Source organism: Gobius niger, assembly GCF_951799975.1.
Source record: "Gobius niger genome assembly, chromosome: 13".
In the NCBI taxonomy this organism is placed as follows: domain Eukaryota; kingdom Metazoa; phylum Chordata; class Actinopteri; order Gobiiformes; family Gobiidae; genus Gobius; species Gobius niger.
The window spans coordinates 9,096,997-9,121,250 of record NC_136864.1 but is presented as its reverse complement, the minus strand read 5'-3'; the positions used below and the strand labels follow the sequence as shown (position 1 = coordinate 9,121,250).

General features: G+C 39.5%; 1 protein-coding gene and 1 long non-coding RNA gene across 2 annotated transcripts in view; one reads left to right on the top strand and one right to left on the bottom strand.

Annotated features, from left to right (window-relative positions):
* Positions 1-24,254, bottom strand: part of LOC306973129 — a 268,899-nt gene that overhangs the window by 188,761 nt on the left and 55,884 nt on the right. The gene's annotated exons all lie outside the window — the stretch shown is intronic.
* Positions 1-24,254, top strand: part of col11a1b (collagen, type XI, alpha 1b) — a 185,727-nt gene that overhangs the window by 118,928 nt on the left and 42,545 nt on the right. Inside the window, exons 40-45 of the mRNA XM_079569937.1 lie at positions 22-111; positions 5,924-5,977; positions 13,025-13,132; positions 13,208-13,315; positions 17,678-17,731; positions 19,185-19,238. Of these exons, the coding sequence (XP_079426063.1) occupies positions 22-111; positions 5,924-5,977; positions 13,025-13,132; positions 13,208-13,315; positions 17,678-17,731; positions 19,185-19,238 (468 nt within the window). The remainder of the gene's footprint in view (positions 1-21; positions 112-5,923; positions 5,978-13,024; positions 13,133-13,207; positions 13,316-17,677; positions 17,732-19,184; positions 19,239-24,254) is intronic.

Here is a 24,254-nt window from a genome sequence, read left to right as displayed (position 1 = left end):
CTCATTTGTCTTGCTGTTTAGGGAGACCCGGGTCCCACGGGCGTCTCTGGCAAAGTGGGTCCCCAGGGTCTGAGGGGTTTCCAAGGCGTGAGGGGTCTTCCCGGAGCGACGGTAAGTAAAGCACACGCGCCAAGTCATTTGCACAAATCACCCTCCCCCGAAAACGCGCACACGGCGTCTCTCCCATTGCGCTTAAATACGGCTACTTTTCCCTCCAAACCCCAATTACCCAGGCTAACTACCTGCTGTTCTACCAAATGTCACGCTTGGCACAGACGTCTGCTAAGAAACTGGCTAAAAGGCTCAAGTTAAGGAGAAACGAGCCAGACACAATATTGGAACCATCATTATTTTTAACAGGCCGAATACACAAACCACACTGTTGAAATAATTGGGTTTGTTTGCTCGCACATTTGGGTAAATTGCTCTACTCAGCTATGTAATTTTAAGGCATGTGTATCTGGGCATTAAGAGAGCATTTGAAAAGGAGACGGGCACACGGTTCTTTGATTTAGAGTTAGATTCAGATCCACGACTTGGCGAGTGACTCATTTCGCCGGAGTCCCGCTGACTAACTCAACTTTATCTCTGGCAGGAGGAGTGTGACTTAAAGGTGAAAGGAGGAAGTTAGTTGGTGTGGGAGAGTTTGGACAAAGTGGCAAAAATGCACCCATGAACTGATTATAATGCCAAAAGTTTAGTTGTCATTACCTGGAGGCGAGTAACGATGGCATCACACTGTAGACAACCCATCCACAGGACATTTAAAGTCTTAAAGTGATGGTCTGTAAGATTGTAATTTACTAGATTAATTTAGATGTCTCAATTTGAGCACAATTATCCAAATTTAAGATTTAGTTGGGCACTTGACCTAGATTATTTCACTTGTTCTGAGATGTTTTCTCTGTTTTTCTGCCAATGGGGTACGAAAAATGATCTTGTCCCATTGGCAGTTTTACTTTCTTATTTCAAAAGAGATTTACCATAGAACCAGTTTGAAATGTCATCAAACTAGCAAAATAGTCTTGGTCAGATCAGGAAAAAGGTCTAAATGAGTGAAAACCACTCAAAACAAGATATATTTCCTCAGTTCAAGTCATTAAGCCACTGCTTGATATTTACTTTTTGTTGTGGAGACATTTTAAAGCGAAACTATCAAGTAATCAAATACGACTTCATATTACGTATGTTGTTTTGTCAAATTGCAGGCCCAGGTGGTCAATTGTACACAATCTATGAAATTGGTAAAACATTTAAACTTACAGTCCATCACTTTAAAAAAGCATTGTTTTAATTCCAGCCACCATTAGGTCTACATTTATGTGATAATACTGGTACTTCTTGACTTTTAATACTCTACTACTAGAAACTACCTTGGTACATACATGCTCCACTGCAGCTTTACCAAAAGTTTCCCCTCCGTTTTTATATGACTTGAAATTGACTTGCTGCCACCTGTAGAGAAACCCTGTGCTGGCAGATGAGTTTCGAGACGCTTGCCAACTCCAGAAAATATCCAACGTGGAATAAATGACAGATTTCGTGTGAAGACTGATCCAGACATGGCTGCGTGTCCCGCTCCTTTGTCTTATCAACAACAAACATTTCAATTCCAGAGAGTGAGTGTATGTTTAAGTTGAAAAAGAATTTTTGCTCAAAACAAACCCAAGTGACCCAACAGGCGCCGGTCCCCACATTGCGCAATCGTTTTTTGTTAATAACTCAGGAGCACACAACAACTCTCCCCACTCGCCCAGAATAATGGCAGTGTGCGTCAGAAAAAATAAATGATTTTGCTGGAGACCACTGGTCCTCGAAGTTGGCTCGCCAAATACCATTTTCTGAACTATAGCCTCAATGGATGCAACTGGGACTAACAGAAAACAATGTTTTTCTCGCAAACCATTGGACATTGCCTAGTTAACAAACTAGGCAGGACTGCAACACAGAAGCCTGAAATAGATTAGGAACTACATGGGCAGGATTGTCGTCTTACATGATGAAAATGACAAGTTGCAGTCTTGTAGAAATTTTAGCAGGTTTTATTATCTTATTGCCAATGGAACAAGAATGATTGTTCTTGCCTTTGACTGTTTGGTCTCATTTGAAGTGTTATTGTGTTATATTAAAGGAATATTTCAGGATTTTTGACATAGGGCCTCATTTCCTAGTTATCCAGAGTGTTGCTGATTTCTGGAGATATTTTTTTTTTGTAATTCATGCAGTTCTTATATTTGAAGAGTTTCGTGGTGCTAGGCTAGTGCAAGGCTAGCGCATTTCTTTGGTATCAGCTAGCCTGCATTAAAAACAGTCTGACCCGCTCCATAGTGCACCTTAGGCAAATCACTTATAACGCCAGACTGACCATATAAATGTCTGTGTTGATAGAATAATTTTGGGAATATAACTGACCTTGCATCACATGAATGATCGAATTTTGAGGGACTATTTTCTAGCAGATCACTCCGCCATTTATATGGTTAGTCTCCCGTTATAAGTGATTTGCCTCAGGTGCACTGTGGAGCGGGTCAGACTGTTTTTAATACAGGCTCGCAGAAATACGCTAGCCTTGCATTAGCCTAGCGCCACAAAGCTCTTCAAATATAAGAACTGCTTGAATTACATACAAAAATGTCTCCAGAAATCAGCAACACTCTGGATAACTAGGAAATGAGGCCCGATGTCAAAAATCCTGAAACATCCCTTTAAGTCACAGGTCTCCAACAGGCTGTGAAGATGATTCAAATCCGGCCCACGAATTGTAGAGCACAAGTCTCTAGTCTAGTAGCTCATTCCGGTGCTCACTCCAGCCACTAGGGGGCAGTGAAAATGTTAAAAAAAGGGAAGAATTCCACACGTGTCCAGTAGAGGGCCGTGTTATAATTAGAGATCAGGATATAAACAACACATTATAGCCATGTGGTAAATGTATGACGAGTGACAAGTGTATGGTGTTTTTATTAGGCTACAGTCCTGTCAGGCTCATTATTATTCATTTATTGAAAAAGGTTTCCTCAATAGTACAGTATTTTCCCAATAAAAACATATTTTACTGGAGCTTTTGTTTATGGTCCCCAGCAATACACTTCAGGAAATGTACTTATTTACTGTTTTAAGTGGTCAAGTAAATTCCCCGGTAACGCTTTATATTAAGGTGTGCTCGATAAGTATTAATAAGATATTAATAAGCATTAATAATATGCTTGTAAAGTTTTAGCACACTGCTTATTATACTTTTATCTGTTTTTTTATCTGTATGCTTATTAATACTCTATGAGCACACCTTAATCTGAAGCGATACCAATTCCCCTTATTGTGTGTGAATGTATTCATGTTCCACTGGCAAATATAAGTATAAAGATTGTTCTTAATTGGACCTTTTACTCTTGTTTGGCAAAATACTTATAAAACTAGAACAAATCGCATTCAAACTTGCAAAGATCTGAGGCGTAATTCCTCGTCAGAGCTGAGCAACAAGACATTTTACAATGTTTTATCAAAATGTTCTTTCTTAGACTTTGCAAAGACGGCGGCAGACAGCGACGTGGATTTATGGCCACTCTCTCTCTCACTCGGACGTCATTTCTGGTCGCGCAGGACACACAGTGGCCATAAACAACCTCATAAATAAGTTTATTGTGTCCAGAAAGAGCGGCCGTCCGGAGTTTTAATGCGCGGTGCTAAAAGGCGCGTAGGTGGAGCGCTTACACTTGGCAGCGCGACTTCCCCCTGGCTCTGCCGAAGCCTCTGAATTAGTTATTATAATGGAAGAGCTCACGGCGGCTGCTGAGCTGTGTTCCCATATGCCGCCTCCCGGTGCTTAGACCTTTGTTTAGTTTTTTTTTTCAGGGGTCCATTGAGGTGACACTGATAGATTGACAACGCCTTGAAAATCCTGTCGTCTGTGTTTTGATAAATTTAGAGGATGTAAATTAGAACTGCCTGTTGCATGAATAATATGAACAGCGAGCCAATGTTTTCAGTTCCCCCCTTATTCATTATAGAATTTGCATACAGTTGGGTTTCTCCATCAAAATTTAAATCGAGGCAACTTCAACGAACTTTCAGAGCAGTTACCGCAAATCCGTCTAAACCCCTCATACAGTGTTTCCAACTATTATCCCTGTTTCTCTTTTTTACACACTTTTCCTTTTTTAAACCTAACATACCACTGTATTGTTTGAGACATTTCAACAATTCTTATGAGTACACTGGAAAAATAACCAACTTAAGTGAGATATATGACTCAAAAATGCTTAAATAAAGGTTCTTTGATCTAAGATAATATAAAAACAGCAATGTCAATGGAACAAGCAGAAATCCCACTCGAAATCGAACAAATTCATTTTTAAATTTTTGAGATTTATATCGGGGGGACAGTCGTCTCGTGATCGGAAGGTTGCAGGTTCGACTCCCAGTTCCTGAAGGTGCCCACTGTCGTTGTGTCCTTGGGCAAGACACTTCACCCTCTGACTGGTAACTGGTTCCTTACTGTAAAGCGCTTTGGGCCTGATAAAGGTAGAGAGCGCTATATGAGTTGAGTCTGATCTTATGACCTGACCAAATCTATTCAAATTTTTGTATTTAATCTCTTAAAGTGATAGTCTGGAAGTCTACATGTTTTACAAATGTTATAAAATGTGCAAAATTAACCACCTGGTCTTGCATTTTGATGTAAAGTAAGTAATAATAAATATTTATTAGTTTTTATAAAGTCCCTCCTTCCCGGATCTCAGCAACTGATCAGAGTCTAGTATCCTCCCACGTTGACCAATGAGATGAGCTTTTCCTGTGAACCAGCCAGTCAGGTCCAATCAGGAGGCAGGGGGAGGAGCTTCATTGTTAACTTTTGAAAATCCTGTTCCTGCTCTCCTCATTTTGCAAACTAAGAAGGGCTTTCTGGTTAAAGAGGGGAGGAATTTGATTGTTATGCTTTTAAATTTCACTCTATCTCTCCTCACTTTGCAAACTTACAGACTATCACTTTAATTCAAATAGATTATGTAATTTGTTCCCTGAAATTATTACTCTTTTTCCAGTGTCATAAAGATATTCTAAAATAATGTTAAACACTCTAAAATTACATTAATATATATATATACAATCAGCTGTGAATAAACATCCATATGGACCCGATTTAGACTTGACTTTATTTGTATGTGATAAATAAGCTTATATTTCGCCAGAAAATGGCTAAAAGACTTGAAAAATGGTGTTTCCCAAAAGATTCTCTTTACCCCCTCGCCGAGGCCACGCCCCCTTCTATGACGCGATGCCGTCTGTATCTAAAACGGTACAGAAACTAACTATAAAGCTTAAAAATGACAGGAAAGCTTTGTCCGAATAGTACTTACTCGTAAAATATCCCACAATAAACATACACTGAAACACAAGTACTTAAATATTGAGCCCAAAAATGTATTGTTGTCATTTATTGAACAATAAGTCTGAATACTAATTATCGTGACAGCCCTATCCTAAGAAAATCATTTTTGACAGTGACTTGTATATCTGCTATGACGACTGTGACCATAAATTAACTCTGAATCTATTTACATTAGCTTCACAGTTAATTGCAATGAAATCAAAATTGTCGTTTGTCAGTTTCATTGCCCCACAGGGAAATAAAGTTCTTAGATTCTTTCATTATTAGCAGCTTGCCTAATTTGAAAACATAAATCGCAAATCTCATCACAAACGGCTGTCAGAAGATTGTGATTCGATGTGTTTCCAAGCCTTAACTTTGGAAACAGATGACCATTTCCCCGCTGCGTCTGTGCCATTCATGTTGCCGCGCTCAGTATTCCGGCCACACTCTCTGGATGTGTATTTGTTTGGCTGCTGTGCTCTCCGCTGTGTGCTTGACTTTGAGCCTCTCCCGTGGTGATCCGCCCTCACTCTGTGCCTGTCTCCTGTTCTTTAGGGTCCCGCCGGCCTGAAGGGAGGAGAAGGGCCCCAGGGTCCCCAAGGCCCCATCGTGAGTACACTGCCTTTCCATACGCACCGCATCACAAATATATCTGCTGCTGTGGCGGAGTTTCTGTCAATGAAAACTGTATTATACATACTTTTGTTCACTTCTCAAGCGGCTGTTGAGCTCAGGTAAATAAAGTTAGTATTTAGATGAGGGAGTAATGCAAAATACATAAAGCGCTGTACAGGTACTGCTGTGTACCCTCTGTTCAGCTTTGTTTTCAATACTACAACATGTAAAGCAGAATCAAAATGGTTTTACTCTCAAACCATTGGTGAAACATAGCCTGTATAATATACTGAGCAAAATCACATATAAACAGAAGTACACAGTAGGGGGCATGGAGGGAAGGAAGAGGAATGAGTTTGGCTTTGACTGTCTGATGGATAAAGCTGTCCTTCAGTCAGTTGGACCTGTCACTGATCGAGAGGCTGCAGGGCCGGTAGAACAGGCCCTGTCCAGATCATTGTTGTTGAGCTGTAAAAGTCCACTGAGCCGAGACTTTGATATGATGATATACACACTGTGATCTACAAGCAGCTTTGGGACCTCGCAGCTGAATGCTCTGTTTTATTTCCGCCAAGATTACCTGTTTTTACTACAATTGTTATTGGTGTTTTTAGTCTTTAGAATAATCTGGAGTACATGGTTTTCCGTATTGGCAATATGTACTCCTTCTGAGGTCCATTCTTTAGTTGTGGGGATTGTGAGTAAACCCTAAAGTAGGGGTCAAACTACTTCATTTTACTATTGATAAAAATACAGATATGTCTGATTAAATATTACTCCAATAAAAGTAAAAGTTGCTCGGTCAAATGACTACTTATTAAGCGGAGTATTTGCTAGAGAAATACTTATTCAAGTATTCAAAGTAGAAAGTAAATCCATGGGAGAAATTTGGCTCAATAAGATTGACTGTATTAAAGGTGCATTATACAACTTTTTTTTAAAAAAATAAATAAATAAATAAATAGCTATTCATGAGTATTTGACTTTGTAGTGGCCCAGCGGCTGTATGAGTGGTCAGCATGGCGCCTTTACTTTCCATCACAGTCGTCTCATGGACGCTCCAGGATCAATTGTGTTGAAGGTTTTCATCGCGGACTTACCCTCTCACCAGAAAACCTTCAAAGCAAGTAATCCTGGAGCATCCTAGAGACGACTGTGATGGAAAGTTAAAGGCATCATGCTGACCACTCATACACCCGCTGGGTCACTACAAGGTCAAATACGCACAAATATAAACTTTTTTTTCCACATGAAAAGTTGCATAATGCACCTTTTAATGATAACTTTGCAGCTTCAAAACCGCAAACATGGTGCCCTCCTGTACGGCAACACAATGGGGACAAACCTTCTTCCTTGATGTTACTCAGTGGCTTTTGACTGTGTATCTCACCCAGCGCTACCTACTGTTCCCAGAGTGTATGCATTATTAGGTTTTTGATTCAAATGAGCAAAATACTTTTTCACTTTTGTTAATTTTGTTGAAATGTAGACGGGTAGAACGTATTCTTTTTCTTTCAAATGTAGTGCAGTAAAAATAGAAAGTTCTCAACAAAAGTGCAGATCCAGAACAATAAAATTCAAGCTGGAATCTTAAAAGATTATTATCTTAATGTCTCCATTATTCCCCATGTTATTCTCTATACTCTCTCACACAGCGCTAGTTTTTTTCATATGTCTGTGCATCATCTTTTCCATCACGAGATTTGATCTTAGTTTAAATCAACAATGTTTATCATTCATGATGAACAAATAGACAAAATTGTAGCCACAAAATGCCACGGGATCTGGCTTGACTTTAATGGAGCCCCCGGCGATGGTGCTGCTCTTCATTCATCTTCTTCCGTCGGTCTGATGTGTCAAATCCCAGTTGCCATGGCAACTCCAAAAACTCCAAATGATGTTGTCTATTTGTACAATTTGCCTTCATTTTCGCACCATGGCTGATCATTGCGTACGTTCCCGTCAGTGCCATGTGAAAAATGCTCTTATTCACTTTGCTCGATGGAAGTTGATCCGAGTCTAGTTTCTGTTTTGTGGCATTTGTTCCTTCTCCTTCTTCACTCCGGCTTCCCTCGGCACAGTTTGGAGATTTGAAAGCGGAACGACGCCAAGGCGGTTCACAAATAAACTGTTTCTTTCTAGTTTTTACTCTCTCCGCTGCAGCAGCAGCAGTAGCGGCGGTGAAAGCCCGTCTCCGGAGCGGCGCCGGTGCTGAGTCCGCATTGAGAGCGGGCTGAGTGACGGGCCGCTTTGAACCGCCTGACATTTTGTTCAAGTGTCGAACTTAGGCTCCCCGTAATTGCCCCCCCGTTCAAACGCGACGGAGAAGATGACAGCGGATATGCGGCTCACACATGCGAGAGGATGAACAAAAAACCCTTCCCCCTTCGAAAAAAAAAAAAAAGATTTCATTTGCAAATTGATCCATGGTCCATTAGTGAAAGATTTGCGATTTTTGGCAAAGTTTCACAAGGTGCGGTTTAGAAATGTATCAAAGCAAAGCCGTGAAGATCTCTTACTCCCATTTGGTGTTCCTTAAAAGCTACATTTATTCATGTTTGAAATAATATAACTTAATTAATTTGCTAATGGCTTACTATTGACTTTGAGTCTTTCAAATGAAGAGATTTAGAAATTCATAAAACTCCTAATAGATCTGATATTCCACCAACAAAAGCATTCCTCTTTAGAATTTTAAGGTTTTCGGCAAAGTTGAAAAAGTTCTCCAAAGAGATCTGATATTTCCCTGAAGAAAGACTTTCTTTTCTTTGTTATTTATTCATCAACAAACTCGTCCCTGTTTGAAATTAGACAGCTTTATTCATTTGCTCCGTTGGTCAAAGACTTGCTATTGATTTGCATTGTCTTTTTTTTTTCATTTCAAGAAGATATTTTAATTAAAAAGAACAACTTGCCCACATGCTTCCAAGAGATCTGTTATTTTTCGTAAAGAAAGTATTAAAAATATGTTGTTTTTCACCAACAGAAGCCCTGTTTGAAAGTAGATTGCTTTATTAATTTGCTCCACTGGTCAAAAACTTGCTGTTTATTGAACTTTTTTTTTTTTTTGGAGGGGAAAGTGAAGTGAAGTGAGCTCTTTCCTGTTTGCAATCAGAACGCTGTGTTAATTGGTCAAAGTCTCGCTTGTGACTTCTTTTGGCAAAGTGGTTTCGAGATGTTCCCCAGAGATGAGCTCCTCCTCTGAAGAAAGTCTAATTCCACCAATGAACTCTTTCCTTTTGAAATGTGAATTCACTCCATTGGTCAAAGACTTGTTATTGATTTCATTTAGCTAAGTTTTTTTTAATAAAAGGTGGTTTGTATTTTTTTTTTTCCCAAAGAAGAACTTGAAGTCCTCTCGCTCTCCAGAGATCTGATATTTCCTCCGATCGATTTGCTGCCAGAGACACAGCTGCGGGGAGGCACGGTGTGAAATGACCAAAGAGAAATCCCCTCTGAGAGAAAAAGGGAAAAAGTGACTCTGGAACTTTGGATTGGCTGGGAGCTTCTTTGATTTTTAAGGATGAAAATTACATGTGTGGGCGGAAATATGGTTAAAAGAAGAAAGAGGAAAGTTGATGCAGAGCCGGACAATTTTGTGTTTGAACTATAGATGCAGCATAGGGGGGTCGGCAGAACAGTCAGTAATGGTCACTGAACGCAACCTTCAACATAACTAACAATACGAGGCTCACAGTGGTGCATTAAAGGAACAGGCCACAGTTTTTCCACACTGAGATATGTTCTTACCTGAGCTTAGACGAGTTGATGCGTACCTGTCTGGTCTTCGTGCCCGTGGAAGAGCTTGGTCGCTTCCAACTTCATCCAAATGCTAACAACATCTTTGGTCTATTGGCGTGACTGAGAGCACGTACAAAGACCCGACAGGTACACATCAACTCGTCTAAGCTCAGGCAAGAACATATCTCAGTATGTAAAAACGGTGGCCTGTTACTTTAAGTTTGCATAAGTTTAACACAAATATCAGTGTTGTACTTTTTTGCCCAAAAGTTGCCTATTGTGTCTATTTTCCTGTTGTTAATCATTAATTATCTTGTTTGATTGAATCTTTGCAAATCTTATAAAAACTTTTATAAACTTTTGCGTTAGTAGCATTAAAATATACAGTACATAAGCATATTTTACCCTCAAAAAGCATTCTATGTCCCATTCACATATTTGATGTGTACAAATACAACATTTTGAATGCTACTAATGCAAACTTTAAATCATGAAGGGAAATTTAGATAAACAAAATGAGACACAAAGGGTAACTTTCGGGCAAAAAATGTGTACAATTTCAATACTGGACTGGATATTTTTCATAAACTTAAAGGAACAGGCCACTGCTTTTCCATACTGAGATATGTTGTCATCTTAGCTTAGTCGATTTGATGCATAACTGTCTGGTCTTTGTGTGTGCGCTCAGTCACGCAATTAAACTAAAGAGATTGTTAGCATTTAGCCTCTCCCAGCAAATTCCTATAGCTCCAAACTGGGGTGAAATTAGAAGAGACCAAGCTCTTCCACGTTTTCCCTATTTAAATATAGTTACGTGACGAGTTACACAATCCAAGTATAGCTACACAATTAAAAAGGGGTATTATATATTGTAAGGCGTAACAATAACTTACGAGCACTTCAACGTCCACACAGTAAAGTCGAAGTGCTCCTAAGGTATTATTACGCCTTATAATTAGGGGAAACGTGAAAGAGCTTGGTCGCTTCCAACTAAGTTCAGGTATGAACATAATCTCCGCATGTAAAAACGGTGGCCTATTCCTTTAATTTAATCCTTGAAAGCATTCAATTTGACCTTCTACAGCCTGTATACTAAACCAGTCTATATCATTTGTTTGAGCTTGTGTTGTCTCAGGACCATAGACAGTTAAATAGCCATGGACAGAGGGTGCCCCATAGCGCTCATTGCGGGCTAACGAAGCTCAGCCGTGTTAGCAATTTCAAGGGGTTTTTGGAGCCAGCTCCACTATATAGAATAGGGGGGAAAAAAGAAAAAATATAGGATGCTGTTGCACATGTTTAGAAAAACACATGGAGTTCAGAATGACAAGCCTGTGTTCAATAATGAGAGGCCAAAACATTTCAATGTGAAGTCCATAGGAGCCAGCCGCCATTTCCTTATGGTTACAGGAATAAGCCGACAATAAGTTCATTCTTAATGTTACTGTCTATGCCCAGAACCCACCATTAATTTTACCAGTTTGTAGTACTAAAGTATTTTGCTTCTAGTAGTACAGACTTGAAGAGTGGTGAGGCTCTAAACCAGTGGATCTGACAGTAAAAGTTGGCATCTGGTTGACATTTTCAAATAAAACAATAGTGAGACAAGCAAGGCAGAACCGATACATAAAAGTTCATCATTTTTTATTCTTCCCAGTCAAAAATAGGAGAATTTAAAAATACTGGTGAAAGCATGTAGTTTTGCACATCTGATCGCAAGTAATAAGTGAGTTAATAACCATTTCTACTTGGCCATTTTGTCAGTGGCATAAATAGCTATACTCAACCTCTTGCTTTCCGCGTGGCGATTTTTCAACACCTTTAGTCAACAGGAAGCAGTGCTGTGGAGTGGTAGGAGTAGCTTGAGTGCACTTGGCGTTGTGGACTTCTTGGCAGGGGCTAAGGACTTCGGGCTTGGACTCCTGTCAAAGTATGCCACAGTTTGGTCCAAGCACATAAAACGCCAGGTGCCTCTTCTCAGTGCTCCACTACCAGCAGCAGCCCGAGCACTGAGCTGTGCATGAGCGACCAGCCAAGCGCATCCAAGCAAACTAAAACTTATCTGTTTCCGGAGAGGGGGGAGAACAATCTGAAGAGCAGGATGAATCAGATTTTGAATGACGTTTGTCCGTGATTCAGTGTTTTCTCAATTGCCTCGTCAAAAAAAAAAAAAAAAATCCTATCGATAAAAAACAATAAATGATGAGGAATGCTTTGTATAGGTTTTATAAATAAGGGATTAAGTGCAAGCCCGAGTGCACTGATGTGAAAATGTGTCCACAGAGTTTTGTTTTGAAGGCAGATGCAAGGCGCTGGAGTCTGGTACTCTTTGCTTAGATAAAAGGAGGGAGTAGTGGCCCCCAGATCAAAGATGTAATCAGGTTTTTTGTGATGTTTTGGACACTCACGGGGTACAGAGAGAACACCTGGGCGCGTCGAGGAGCAGATGATAAGACTGGCTGATGTGGAGGCGAAGTCAGGAGCTTCCATAAGGCCGTGAGGGAGGGGAGGGAGGCTCTTTTTAATATTGATTAAGAGGTGACCCCGTCCTGATCTTGGCAAGTTAGGTTTTTTAATCAACTTAGAATATGTTGGATTGTATATAATTGGAATTTTAGCATGTGATTACAATCTTCTTTTTTTAAGATTTGAAAAAGAGAGTCATAATTTGTTATGAGCAGTCGAAAAGAAACTATGCTTTCTATATTTTTTGACATAATAAATTGATATCAGAATGACATGGCACCTCTTTCCACCGACAGCCTGGAAATTACCTATTGCTTAGTCAAGGCTTTTGAAATGTACTTTGATCAAACGCAAGCATTTCCCTGATTAAGGCTCTGTTTGTATGTTGTTGGCTAACTTCCTGTTAGCCAGTGCAGGGTAAAGACTACTTCCTGTGCGCATGAACGTTAATTAGAAACACAAATATGATTTAAAAACAGAACAAAGCTTAACTAAACGGCAAGCTGAGTGTGTTTCATAAAAATGTGTTCAGATTGTGGTGCTATTTTAACATTTGTTAGCTTCAAATTAGCGTTAGCCTTTAGCTTCAAGGATAAAACAGCTACAGCTATAAACCACAGAAGTCTCGTCCAGTTAAGTGAAGTTTTAACATTGTTAGTAATTGCTCAACAGCTGCTTGTTTTCTATTTGAATATTTATTCATGTCAGAAAGACACGGCTAACTCTCCAGAAGAATAAAACACACAGGAAGCTAAAACAACAGTTAGCATCTAGCATCTTAGAAACATTCCGTGCATAGCAACACGCCAACCATCTTTTACCCTCCTATTCTAGGGTTCTCAAGGAGAGAGAGGTGCCGCTGGTCCCGGAGGTCCCATCGGTACCACGGGCCGTAACGGACCCCAAGGACCCCCCGGCCCGGCTGGAGAGAAGGGAGGACCTGTAAGTGCAAGTCAACAAAGACGCATGGTTTCAAGCTTTCATTACTTTAAACTGTAACCTTTTGTCATGTGTCAGGGAGAGAAAGGTCCGATGGGTCCCGCTGGCAGAGACGGAATCCAGGGTCCAGTGGGTCTGCCCGGGCCAGGAGGTCCCCAAGGCCCCCCCGGAGAGGACGGTGACAAGGTAAAGAATCTCCAACTCTGTCCAGCGCTGTTGTCTCAATTTGGCACTTGCAGTAGCATTTATATAACACACTCAATTTATGCAATTTTTTTTGTTTCTGTTCCTAAACGCCTCAAGGTCTTTTCGGAGAGGTTAGTGAAGGTCAAGTCGAGTTGTCTGTCGATACTGGTTTCCATTGGTAGTTTTGGGAAAATACTCGGACACTGGAAATAACATTTTCAGACCATAACATGACAATCCAATATGGCCCTGGTTCATATTCTTCTTTAAATACAGTTATAAAAGAATAATTAGCTACAAACATAAACAATAGGAAATTAGCATTGTATATCATGTGTAAGTTGACAAAATGTCTAACAACCCATATTTTTTTAAGCTGTTCATCAGTTTTGATTCATAGGCATTATTTCCATAACCATAAGACAGACGACCATATCTTTAGTTGGTTCTCAAACAACTTTTTTCGCCTCCCATGTGACCAAAGACGAACAGCTTGTTTTTTTTCTGTGTGTTTTTTTTTCACACTCACAAATTTAGTCCAGACCAAAGGGAAAGGCTGGATCAAACGGTGCAGGTGGAAAACCCCATAGATTCATATTCACCTCTGAAATAAAACGGGGCAGAAGAAAGTTGTGTTTCCCAGATGTCGAATGTGAGAAAGCTACAACTTGGTCTTTCATGAGTCGAGTGTTGGCCGTCTGGGAATTAACTTTAAAATACCCATATAGAAAGACAGTCCATTTCTCTTGCTGAATAAAAGTTTTTTTTTGATCATACAGAAAAGTAGAATGAAAAAACAAAACTTAAAAGACATGCCATATTTACGCTTAGCATTAAAAATATCAAATGTGATGGTATTAAAACAAAACATCTTAATTTCTTATCCATTTTGCTCTATTTCATAAGTCCTCAAATATCTTCCTCCATATTGGGGAAAACTAATGAGACTGTCACAGAAAAACTATTCTCATTGCGTTAAAATATGTACGTATGAAACGATTCTGATCAAAAACTGTTTGTGATTTGTTGTAATTGACGACATAATGGATAGCCCTCAGTGTGTCGGACAGCTCTATGAGCTCAGTTTAGATCCTCCAGCCTGTTGTGACAGAAATGTTATCAAGTAAATTACCTTCTTTGTACACACAGTTTCTAGGAGAACACCATAGGCGCTGTAAACGCCTGCCAATCTCTTAAAACCCTTTTCTTCAATCCTGGTCACTTCTCCCACCAAGGCATTTCGTCAATCACAGCCGGGACTCCGGAGCCAATAAATTAATTGCTACACACCGTAGTTCTTTCTCAGATTCAATCAAATTAGGATCTGGAGAAATATTTACAGCCAGCTGCAGGTGACACTTAAAGATATTGACCAGAGACATGTGGCTAATGTACAGTGAGTGATGGCTCCTGAGATCATCTGTTTATATTATCTTGTCTCAAACTTTGAGATTTTTTCCGCTTAGAGCAAGAACACACATCTGGCACAACATTAGCACCTCCAGCCTCTTATTGGAGCTCATAATGTGATATGAGTGCTGTTCAACACCTTTCAATCACAACCAAAAGGAACCATTTTTCATGTGTGAATATTATGCTAATAGGCCAGCCTTTACTTACACCCATGTGCATCTCTTGGGCGTAAATCACTTTATCACACCACATTTCAAAATAAAGAGCCACCTTGTCTCCCAGCAATAACTGTGAGGTATGTAGCATAAATGGTATTTCAGCGTCGATAAATCAGTTTATTAATTTATCTGTAGATGGATCCTCTCCGTGGAGCTCGTTGTATATTTGCTGACCCCACTAGACTCGGATAACCCACTCATGAGCTGGACTAAACCAGGACTAAAGACGGTCTAGCCGAGAACTGAACAAGAACTACCGTAATTTAAGAACCTTGCGGCTAATCGACACAATAATAATAGTAAATGTACATGTATGCCACTGTTCTCTTGGTAAAACAGAAAAGTCCAGTATTTCCGGTGCAGATGGCACTTCAAATGCGCTTGGAACAGCTGTGGCTTATAGACCAGTGTGGCCTATGTATGTAAAAAAAAAAAAAAAAAAATCTTTATACATTTTCGTTGGTGTGGCTTATATTCAGGTGCACTCAATAGACAGGAATTTACGGTTAAGTAAGGATTAAACAACGAGGAGCCGTGCATTCGACGGTTATAATGCACGACGCGGAGTCAAGAACACCACGACGCGCAGCGGAGTGGTGTTACTCCGCGAAGTGCATTATAACCGTCGAATGCACGGCTCCGAGTTGTTTAATCCGCTTATACCATGGTCCCACAAACGTAACATTTATAATAAGTATTTGTTTCATTTACTAAACTCACTAAATATGCCAGACCACCGGGACTATTTTATGTTGGTTATTAGCCGGTCACCGAAGGCTCGTCTCAGGGCGAGTCATTCTCCGCAGCTACGAGGATCTCAGTCAGGCGCAACCAAACAACATAAGCACACGCTGCATCGCCAGAATCACAACAGGACTAACCCGGCACTTTTCCGTGGAAGTAAACACCGATGTGCGGCACTCGTGGGCAGGAGTTGTTTCACTTTTACGCTGTTTAATAGATCCATGTTTTTAACCTGAAGCTAGCTAGCTAGTTCAACGAGCTCAACTGTTTATGGAAACAGCTGCGGTGGAGTCCGCTTACACCTGGCCCCCACGAACTGAAACTTTTATGATTGACTTTACTAATCCAGCCAAATATGTTTAAATGCAGAGATCATTTTATGTACGCCTGAAAATCATGAATAGTGCCTTAACCGTTTTCAATAGAAATGTAAAGCTCATATGTTATTAACAGTAGCTAACCTAGCTGCTCACTCTCCTCTACTTCCCATTTATCAAACATTTTGTTTTGGCCCAAAACGTTGAAATTAAACAAAATCCATCTCATACGTTCTTGTCAGTCACTAATTACGTGTTTATCTGATTCAGCTGTGTCATGCGTTGCTATGGCGACGCCCACAGCGGAGTGATATCCCAGTGATTTAACTACCGGACTACGTGTGCGGTTATACGAAAATAATGCACGCTTGTTAGCACCCACCAGCCAATCAGAATCGAGTATTCACCCAGACCATGGTATAACCCGATCTAAAAGACATCTGAAGACCGAGAACAACACTACTGTTTGAAAAAGCTCATTTGTAGTTCATGTCAGGGTTTCCGCGGGGCATTGAAAATCGTTTATTAGATGTCGTTAAAAAGCATTCAGTTGGATTCAAACTGGCGTTAAATCTAAATTCAGTGGAAAATTATGACATTGCTCAAAAATGTTTACTGTGTAAATTCATCGAAAATACCAAAATGATTGGTGAACTTATAAACCTATTTATCATTTATTTAGTCTTTTTTGGCTGATTTTTAAAAAAAAATGTATGTATATATGAGTTTCCTGTTTTGTCCAGTTCTCTTTCCTCATTTGTGGCATTAAAATATAATATTGGGACATTAAAGCAATATTAAGTAATTTGTCTTTCATCTCCCCCGGTGTCTCTGGCCAGAAAACCACAATTGCAACTTGACTGCCACCGGGTCGGAGCAACCAATACACACGAATGGAATCACGCAGAAGAAGCTAACAGGCTAACGGGCAAAGCTAACTGCGGGCTAGCGCCACTTTAACAGTATTTACAGCCAAGTTTGAGTGAAAAAAAAAAAAAGATCTCCATTGTGTAATTGGATGTACAATATCCCTCTCTCCCTTTGCCTTTTCTGTCAGCGTAGTATTTACTCTCACAGACAATTATTAAGTTAAAAAATCGCAACTTGTTACGACACCTGCACTCATGGCTTCTCGGGGCATGAGTTACTTAGTACTAAAGCATTAAATTTGCATTAAACCCTGCATGTGCTCCTGCTAGTGCACGTGTTTTAATTTCAAGCTGTGTCGTTGTATTGACTTTCTTAAGTGTTTGGATACTGTGGGCAAAATCCAATCCTCCAGCTCAGAACTGCTGAAATATTATTATTCGTATCAACAATCAATACCTGTAAGAGTTCACTAAAGAGCGGAAAACATTACAATTTCCTTTAAAATTGTCTTAGAGGATCTCCTGGTATTGGTCAAGCAAACTGCGGCTGTGAGATTTGGAGAAAGTGGTGCTTTACTTCCAGAGCTGGTGGTCCATTCAGTGTTGGGGCAAACCAGGGATGGGCAAGCTCGACTAAAACGCCCAACAGTCCAACTCCTCGCCCATTTTTCCTGCTTCTAACGCATCAAGACTAAATATTCACATGAGTTCTGACAAATCACACCCACTGCCAGGGGCCCTGCCGAAGAGATAAATGTTGTTTTTCACCCATCCTAACGGGACTGTCTTGTGTTATTCCAGGGTGAAGTCGGTGGCCCCGGACAGAAGGGAAGCAAAGGAGACAAAGGAGAAAGCGTGAGTCACTTGTTTTGCATTCGAGACAACTGTACGTATCCCCCTTTTCTGAGTCACCGACTTTGAAATGAAGTGGCTTTATGTGCGGCAGGTGATAAATATTAACAGAATAAATTAAGGAATGCCGTGTTTTAGACAAGAAAAACGTTGCCGTTCGCAGGGTGTGAAACATTACCCACAGCGCGGTGGCTGTGTGCTAAGTTTATAAATCAGCTTCTTGAATAACATAAAACTTTATTTTATATTCAGTGTTGGTTTTAGCTGTCACGGTGTATAAACTTTACTTAGCCAGGGAGGTTAACAGAAAAGTGTATTTACTTTCACGTATTATATTAAGGCATTGATATTGGTTATGTTATTGGAGCTATTGACTCACTACTGAGTTATTCTATTCCAAGAGTTTCCAAAAAGATGGTAAATGGGCTTACAAAAGAAGTTTGCACATCTCTATCATCTTAACCTCTTTACCCCCGCCTTAACTGAGGCATTTTCTACAGTTCAGCTTTACCCAAATCTAACGGCTGTTGTAACGCCTCATTTGAAAGCTATGACCTACAAAACTCACCTGAATTAATCTTTTTCATTGCTTTTTTGCCGCGTTTTCGTCACATTTTTGTTAGAATTTTGTCACATTTTTGTCCCTTTTTCGTCACATTTTTGTCCTTTTTTGTCACTTTTTCGTCACATTTTTGTCACTTTTTCATTACATTTTTGTCACTTTTTCGTCACTATTTTATCACTTTTCCGTCACTTTTTATCACTTTTTCCATCACATTTTTGTCACTTTTTCTCCACATTTTTGTCACATTTGTATCACTTTTTTGTCACTTTTTGTCACTTTTTTATCACTTTTTCGCCACTTTTTATCACTTTTTCCATCACATTTTTGTCACTTTTTCATCACATTTTTGTCACATTTTTACTACTTTTTCATCACATTTTTGTCACTTTTTCATCACATTTTTATCACATTTTTACTACTTTTTAATCACATTTTTATCACTTTTTCATCACTTTTTTGTCACTTTTTCGTCACTTTTTATCACTTTTTCCGTCAAATTTTTGTCCCATTTTTATTGCTTTTTCGTCACATTTTTATCACTTTTTCCGTCACATTTTTGTCGGAGGCAGAATTACTTTTTCGTCACATTTTTATCACTTTTTCATCACTTTTTTGTCACTTTTTTATCACTTTTTCATCACTTTTTTGTCACTTTTTCGTCACTTTTTATCACTTTTTCCGTCACATTTTTGTCACTTTTTCGTCACATTTTTGTTACATTTTTATCACTTTTTTTGTCACATTTTTATCACTTTTTTGTCACACTTTTTTAGGTAGATTTCGGTAAGGCCAAACTGGAGAAAATGTGCTAGGTTCATGTTCTGGGTTAAGAGGTTAAATCAATCTTCACCAACATACACATGATTAATTGTGTTCTTGTATATATTTCAGGGTCCTCCAGGTCCCAGTGGTCTCCAGGGCGTGATCGGAGCTCCTGGTCCAGCTGTAAGTATTGCTTTATTTCTTATTCAGCGCGTCATTGAGCAAGACAAATTCAAATACCTGTACATATGTCCATTCACTCCTCCACAAATAATGACCTTCATATTAAAAGCACTTTTTGTGGCAAAATGTTGAGCCTTTTTTTCAGTTTCATTTATTATGCAAACCTCCTAAATGGCAGCTCTTAATCATAGCCCCAGTTATAATGGGTCAGAACAATGCAGTTTTATGATAATGGCGGAAAAGCTTTAGTTTTTTTTTCTTTTTATTGAGTGGAGGCGCGCTCTGAATGCCAAACGCAAACGCCATCCTCTGCACTTTTCCCATTGATTTCCCTTTTCTTTTTTTTTCTTTTTTTTTAAGTTGTACACAACCTTTTGGCTGCTGACGTGGATGTAATACATTAGCGGTCAGCCGGTATAAATGGTGCGACTTGTGCCAGGGGATGTCACAGAGTTGGAGACCTTTCAGGGAAACCGGATTGTACTCAAAACAAAAAAACAAACATGTGTTTTATTGCAAATATTCAGCGATGTATGTGTGACCTTTTAAGTTTGTGTCATTTATTTGAGCTGAAACAACCAAACTTTGCACTTAATGTAAAAAAAAGTGAAGTCTTTTTTTCATTGTGGTTTTTGCTGATTAAGAAAAACTTTTGTAAGGTTCAAGCACAAATTAAACCCAATATTGTTTTCCTGTTTGTTTTAAGATGCAGCAAGTTTAGCAGAAATCAACGCAACTTTTAATTGCATGAATAATGTATAACGATATGAAGACTAAACGCTTTTTCATATTAGTATTTATAAGTGTGCCGTGGTATTTAGAGAAACAAGAGGACGCTGAAGGCTAAATTGAGGAAACATGTGCACAAATTCCTAAAATTCCTGTACCAATAATTGAGAACACCCACTGCCTCAAAATACCTACTTTTTCTAACCAAATACTTTCATGTTAATTGTACATAAGCTTAGTTCAGTGTCAACATTCTTTCGTTTCTTATGAACAAAATAATTAGAACTCACACAGAATAGCACTTCACCTCGACTTAACTGAGCACATCAAATTCTGCTTTACCCAAATCTGCTTCTTGACTGGAGCTTACAGCCTATAGGCCAGTGTAACTTTTTCGACACCTTTTAGTCACTTTTTTTGTCGCTCTCTTGTCTCTTTTCTGACACTTATATAACACTCTTTTTGTCACGTTTCAGACACTTTTTGAACACTTTTTGGACACTTTTTGTCACGTTTCTGACACTTTTCTGACACTCTTGTCCCATTTCAGACACTTTTTGGACACTTTTTAGACACTTTTTGGACACTTTTTTGTCACTCTTTTGTCACATTTCTGACACTTTTTTGACACTCTTTTCACATTTCAGACACTTTTTGGACACTTTTTAGTCGCTCTTTTCTCACGTTTCTGACAATTTTCTAACACTCTTTTTTCACATTTCAGACACTTTTTGGACACTTTTAGTCGCTCTCTTGTCACATTTCTGACACTTTTCTAACACTCTTCACATTTCAGACACTTTTTTGACACTTTTTTGTCACTCTTTTGTCATGTTTCGGACACTTTTTTGACACTCTTTTCACATTTCAGACACTTTTTAGACACTTTTTTGTCACTCTTTTGTCACGTTTCGGACACTTTTTTGACACTCTTTTCACATTTCAGACACTTTTTGGACACTTTTTAGTCACTCTTTTCTCACGTTTCTGACAATTTTCTAAAACTCTTTTTTCACATTTCAGACACTTTTTGGACACTTTTTAGTCACTCTTTTCTCACGTTTCTGACAATTTTCTAAAACTCTTTTTTCACATTTCAGACACTTTTTGGACACTTTTTTGTCACGTTTTAGTCGCTCTCTTGTCACATTTCTGACACTTTTCTAACACTCTTCACATTTCAGACACTTTTTTGTCACTCTTTTGTCACGTTTCGGACACTTTTTTGACACTCTTTTCACATTTCAGACACTTTTTGGACACTTCTAGTCACTTTTTTGTCGCTCTTTTCTCACGTTTCTGACAATTTTCTAACACTCTTTTTTCACATTTCAGACACTTTTTGTCACTCTTGTCACATTTCTGACACTTTTCTAACACTCTTCACATTTCAGACACTTTTTTGACACTTTTTTGTCACGTTTATGACACTTTTTTCATCACGTTTTTTATCGTTTTTGTATTTTGATTTAGATTTGGGAAAAGCCAAAACTTAAATGTGGTCGGTTCCGGTGGGGGGTTATGAGATTAAACAATACCAGTTTGATGCCCCCCCCCAAAAAAAAAATAATAAATAAAATACTTCAGGTACTACACATATAGACAAAGTAAAAGTATCAAAAGCTGATGCCTGGAAGGAAGTTACTTGGTTGTTTCAGCTCAAATAAATAAATAGCTTTATGGTTATAGATGACAAATATTTTAGTACAAGTATTGGAAGAAGTATTGCTCAGGTATTGGTATCGAAAAGGGGAAAAAAGATGTAATGTCGCTCTACTCTTCACAAACCTACCCAAAAGTTAGGTTTATAAAAGCATGACATACAGCCTGAACTGCAGTGTGTGTCAGCATACCCTACAACACAATGTAGTGACATCCTTTTAGCGAATAATTACGCTGAATTCCACCAGTGGGGAATGTCCTATCTCCACACAACAAGCTAAACATGACATTGCTCCTGTATCTCCTCTCTCCTCGCTCCTCGTCCTCATTACCGCAACAGCAAAAACTCCTGTTCCCACAATCGCTCAGGGCCCCGCGGGCAGCCAGCTACTCATCGCACCAAATTACCAGACCTTAACACAATCCATGTAGCGAAACTTTTAGCATCTGTAGCGCTCTGAGGAAGCTCGGCTGAGATTTATCGCCCCGAGCAGGAAGCGGCACGCCCGGGCAGCGGTGCAAATTATTTAACAGCGCCGCGTTGCAATTGGCTTATGTGTATTCATGTCTTCATAAAAGGTGTCTGGCCCCTTTGGTTTGGATTGTTTTCCCTCCATTTTGGATTTCCGCCCCGTCGCTCAATCCCCATAGGAAACGCTTGTGTATTTTTTTTTATTGGAAAAGGAGCTAATGATCCAATAAGTCTTTTAGCTGAAGTGTAATGAGCTTTGCATTAATCTCTGCGGCTAAGGCTAAAAGATCTTTAAGGGGGCGGGCGCTCGCGATGGCGCCATCACTCTGGGGGACTATTATTGGGGAAATTCGCTCGCTCGTTGCTAAAAAGCACAGGGGTTTGATGCAGAATAATGGAAATGTTTGATTAAGATATTGCCAAGTGTGTCTAAAACCACACTGGGGTCGCCTGGAAAAAGACCACCCTCGACACTGAGCAAAACTGTGGAGGCCAATGCCCAAAAGTCATGAAATTTGGTTCACTGTTGTAAATTCAAAGCTTGTCAAAACCACTGATCTGAAAAGGAGTGATTTGTAGTTTCCACTGCTGACAATACAGTATTTACCTCATATAAAACGTTTTATATATATTGCTTTTAACAACTGACCTGATAATAGAAATAACAATAATGGCCATAATCATGTTTTTAAAATGGTCTTTTTTTTTCAGGCGCCTTTAGTTGTCCTAAAGTAAGGGTCCACTTCCACTTGTTTGTGCATTTGTGAAGCAGGCTTAAATTTCACTTTATCGCTCCAATATTGAAATGGCCCCCACACAAGATCCAGGTTCTCAGTCAAGATCTAGCCTTGTTCTTGATTATAAGTAATCTAAAAATCCTCTTGAAATAAGTTAATTTGTCCATGATATGATATGATATGAATAACTAATTTCAAGATAGTTGAAGGGAGCTTTTCTTACACTTTTCTTAAAGGTGCATTATGCAACTTTTTGTGCAGAAAAAACAAAAAAGTTGATATTTGTGCGTAATTGACCTTTTTGTATTAAAGCGATAGTCTGTAAGTTTGCAAAGTGAGGAGAGATGAAGTGAAATTTCAAAGTAAACAATATCTCTCCCCTCTTTAACCAGAAAGCCCTTCTTAGCTTGCAAAATGAGGAGAATAGGAACTGAATTTTCCAAAGTAAACTATCAAGCTCCTCCCCCTCCCTCCTGATTGGACCTGACAGGATGGATCACAGGAAAAGCTCGTCTCATAGGTCAACGTAGGAGGATGCTAGACTCTGATTAGTTGCTGAGATCCGGGAAGGAGGGACTTCGCAAAAAATAATGGACATATATCATTACTTACTTTACATCAAAATGTAAGACCAGGTGGTTGATTTGGCACATTTTATAAAATGTGTAAAACATTTACACTTCCAGACTATCACTTTAATGGTCAGCATCCTGCCTTTACTTTTGTAGCCTATCAGAAACCCTAAAAACAACTGCTCCTGGAGCATCATAGAGACCTACTGTGGTGGAAAGTAAAAGCGCCAGGGTAGCCACTCATACAGCTACTGGGTCACTCAAATATAAAGATTTTTTTTCCCACATAAAAAGTTCCATAATGCACCTTTAAGTTCTCTTACACAAATTAGGACACAAAAAAACAGGTTTCTTGGAATTATTTACTAAAATCAAGGACAAATATACTTATTTCAAGATTACTCTTTCAAATAAATTCAAGCTGAACCCACTGTATGAGCCTATAGGAGCACCTACAGTACGTCCCACCCCCCCTCCGGAGGTTGGGCCTGCTCTTCCACGGGGCGGCGTTGATGCAGAGTGCAGGTGAAAGTTGCTGATTTCACGGTTGGAAGTCGTAGGCGTATAGGGATCGAGAGGGGAGACTCCACAGAAGTGCTGACAAACTGTGCGCCTCTCAGTTCAAACGCGTGTCAGCACTTCAAAGCACCGGGAGGAAAGAGTCTTCTCTCCGCCGCTCTGCCCTGGGACCAGAGGCAGCCGCGGGCGTCCAGGCATGAATGCAGAGGAGTTTAAAAAGGAAGTTTCAGTGATTATAGGTGCTGAAGGGAGAAAGAGGGGGGAAAGAGATCGTTTTAAGGATCGTGAACCAAAGTACTGGTAGTTTACAGATGATTTTTTTTTT